This window comes from Aphanomyces invadans (genome assembly GCF_000520115.1).
Source record: "Aphanomyces invadans strain NJM9701 unplaced genomic scaffold supercont1.59, whole genome shotgun sequence".
In the NCBI taxonomy this organism is placed as follows: Eukaryota; Oomycota; class Saprolegniomycetes; order Saprolegniales; family Verrucalvaceae; genus Aphanomyces; species Aphanomyces invadans.
In genome coordinates, this window is record NW_008580204.1 from 91045 (window position 1) to 93880 (window position 2836).

Here is a 2836-nt window from a genome sequence, read left to right on the forward strand (position 1 = left end):
GGAGACGTGGCGTTTTCCAATTCGTTGTCTGCTGTCACGGCAGTCCTGGATCGTCGCTACGGGACTCCTCAAGAACGGGAATACTTGGTGGAGTACGCCGACGGACTGGTCGACTGGGTGTCCAAGCTGAGAGACTACCGCTCTTTTGTCGATGAGTACGAGGATCGTCCCCGGGAAAAGGCCAGACTACCTGTGCTACGGCGCAGTCCTCGTCTGTCCCAGCTCGACGAGGAGGCTGAAGTACGAGAGTACTATGGCCCAACTTCGCGCCTGTCGATGATGTTGGGAGGCGAAGAAATGCATGTTTGCATATGTGCATGAAGAAAAGAAGAATCAAAAAATGTATTAGCTCCTCCGATGCTATCAAGTCCGTCGAAATCCAATTACGAAGCGGCGTGGGCTGCCGAGCGATCACGCCGAAGGCTTCTAGTCGTCTTTGGTCTCGTCATCGGCTGGCTCCTGAGTGGCTCCGGGAGGCGGCGAGAGTCGATGCGTCCTCTGAGAGTTCGGTTGACGGAGGCGCGGGTCTGGATCGACCACGAATGGATAGCTGGAAGCCCAGACCGGGTTCTTCATGATCGCGTTCGCGACGTCCAAGATATCGATGGCGGCTTTGTTGACGGTGGCGACGTGAAACGTTGCAGTTGGTATTCCGGATACCCTTCGTCAAGAGATCGTCGGTCGGCATCACAGGAGAGCACCAACGGCTGCCGTCGGCCCTCACCGACGGGACTTCAGGCCACGCCTGCGACCCTTCTTTGGTCAATATGAGATGACTGCGGGTGCGCCGTGGTGCTTCTCCATCAATGTCAAGGCCACACAAGCGCGGAGAGCAGCCGGCCAGAACGAATGAGGATAACACAAGAAGTGCACCAGGCTGGACCGTCGCGTCGGTAAAAGCGATGCACGAAGCTCCATGGCGTGACGATCGATCAACGCCTCGACGTACGCCGGCGTGTGCAGCTGATCGGTAACGGAATCCCGGGTCTGCTCTGTGACCTGAAACGGAGCCGCAGTCGATTCCTGTGCCCGTCTCTGTCTCGCCGCCAGGCGCAACGACCGGGCCTTGAGGACTACTTCTTCTTGTTCCAAGTGCGCACGACGGTGCGTGAATTCAAGCTCCTGCTGCACGGACGTCCGGGCGACGATCTCAACTTGGCGCTCCAAGAAGTTGTTCTTCGGGAGCCGCATTTGGACGTGGGCCTCGCTTTGCCGCAACATGTCCGCCAGGCCGTCGCGCTCAATGCTCACGGCCTCCAAGGCGTCTGGCGAAACCCCAACGTCCGTCGAGACCGAGAAGCGTTCCACTGATGCGTTCTCCTCCGCCGAAGGCGCAGCGACGGCAGGGTCGACACGGCGTCTTCACCTTCCGGCTCCGCGATGGCCTCCGGTGTCTTGGCGGTTGCGGTGCTCACGTTGGTTTCCTCGTCTGGGACAATTGAACAGTTGAAGATTCTGTTCGTTTGACAGGCGAATTTCTCAAAAGCGTGCGACGAGGTGGTTTTAGATTGGTCCGAACCTGGAGTTTCGGACTTAAAGTGGGAGGCTTGTCGCGGTGCGTTATCGGCGGGGTGTTGTAGACCCGAAGAGTGTGTGTCCGGGATCTTTAGTGGGTGAGTCTACAGGTATGCGGTATCACCCAGTGTTGACGACCACACTGTCGACATGGGGCTCTCACGTGCCTGGATTCCTGAAGACCAACGGCCATAGGTTGAAGTGGCAGGGATTGTGGACACTTCCTGCCTGAGGAGGAAGCTGAAGAGGTCGATCCAGCCCCCCGTCGAGGGGATGGCTGTGCGCTGACTGTTTGCTTTAGACAACTATAATACTTAACTTGACATGTACATGGCATCCGACATCAAACCGACAATTTTTGATCAAGGGATTGGACGACCGACAACAGGAAGTGCAATGATTGGATGAAATATTTCACACAATTGGATTGGGCGATGGCAATGTCGCACAAAAGCATATCATCCACATAGCTCAATAACACGATCCCATTGGAAAAAATAGCAGTTTCAACACCATCATTATCGAACATGCCTCGTAAGCCCTCGGTGACCGCGGCGTCAAAGCAGACAATTGAAGAGTCGTTCCACGGTGCGTCGTAGAAAGCGACTCGGATTATTGTAAAGTCAAATACATATTGCATTCATTGTCGGAGCGGAGTGTCCAGGAGCGTTGCGAGTCGGCGCGCCGCGCTCCCCGTCGGCGCAATCATGAGCTCAAACGCGTACTCCATGGATGCTTGCACCCCGTGTTCCACACGCACTTCTTCGTAGTCCGTTACCAAAGCGTCGTCCTTCGTTCCCGGCAAGTTCTGATACACCAGCAACGTGTCGAACAAGTCGCCCTCGATGCCGCTCCATCGCTTGACATCCGTCAGGCTCGCGTGCGAGTGCTCCATCGTCGCCACGCGGTCCGTCAGCACACACTTGAGCTGCGATGACAACGTCCACGCGTCGTCGAAGCGGACGCGGCAGGGCACCGTGCTGATCAGCGGACGCATGATCCTACAACCATCGTCAGATACACGCCAACACGAAAGCCACACACCTGTCCGCGTCCTTGACGACAAGTCCACCAACTACCCGATCGGTGTCGGCACTGCCCCGCCCAAGTACGACCGCCAGTACGCTTCCGTCGCTGCCGCGTCCTGCGCCTCGATGTAGTCCACCACGTTGCAGAAACTCGGTAGGCTCGGCACGACCACGCCGCTGTACGCGTCCATCAGGTCGCCCATCAGCATCGACAAGGACCACCCGTCGTACAGCGCGTGGTAGATCGTCAACACGACGAACGAGCCGTCCTCGGCCTCCACCAGCGCCAGGCG

At 57.3% G+C, this 2836-nt stretch overlaps 2 protein-coding genes across 2 annotated transcripts; both read right to left on the reverse strand.

The window, feature by feature from the left end:
* Positions 1-762: 762 nt before the first annotated feature.
* On the reverse strand, positions 763-1221 carry H310_13963 (hypothetical protein; the record flags this gene model as incomplete). Its single annotated transcript, XM_008881644.1, has 1 exon — positions 763-1221. The coding sequence occupies one exon, from the start codon at positions 1219-1221 to the stop codon at positions 763-765; it is 459 nt and encodes a 152-aa protein (XP_008879866.1).
* A 934-nt stretch (positions 1222-2155) lies between these two features.
* Positions 2156-2752, reverse strand: H310_13964 (hypothetical protein; the record flags this gene model as incomplete). Its single annotated transcript, XM_008881645.1, has 2 exons — positions 2156-2516; positions 2595-2752. The coding sequence occupies 2 exons, from the start codon at positions 2750-2752 to the stop codon at positions 2156-2158; spliced, it is 519 nt and encodes a 172-aa protein (XP_008879867.1).
* Between the last annotated feature and the right edge of the window lie 84 nt (positions 2753-2836).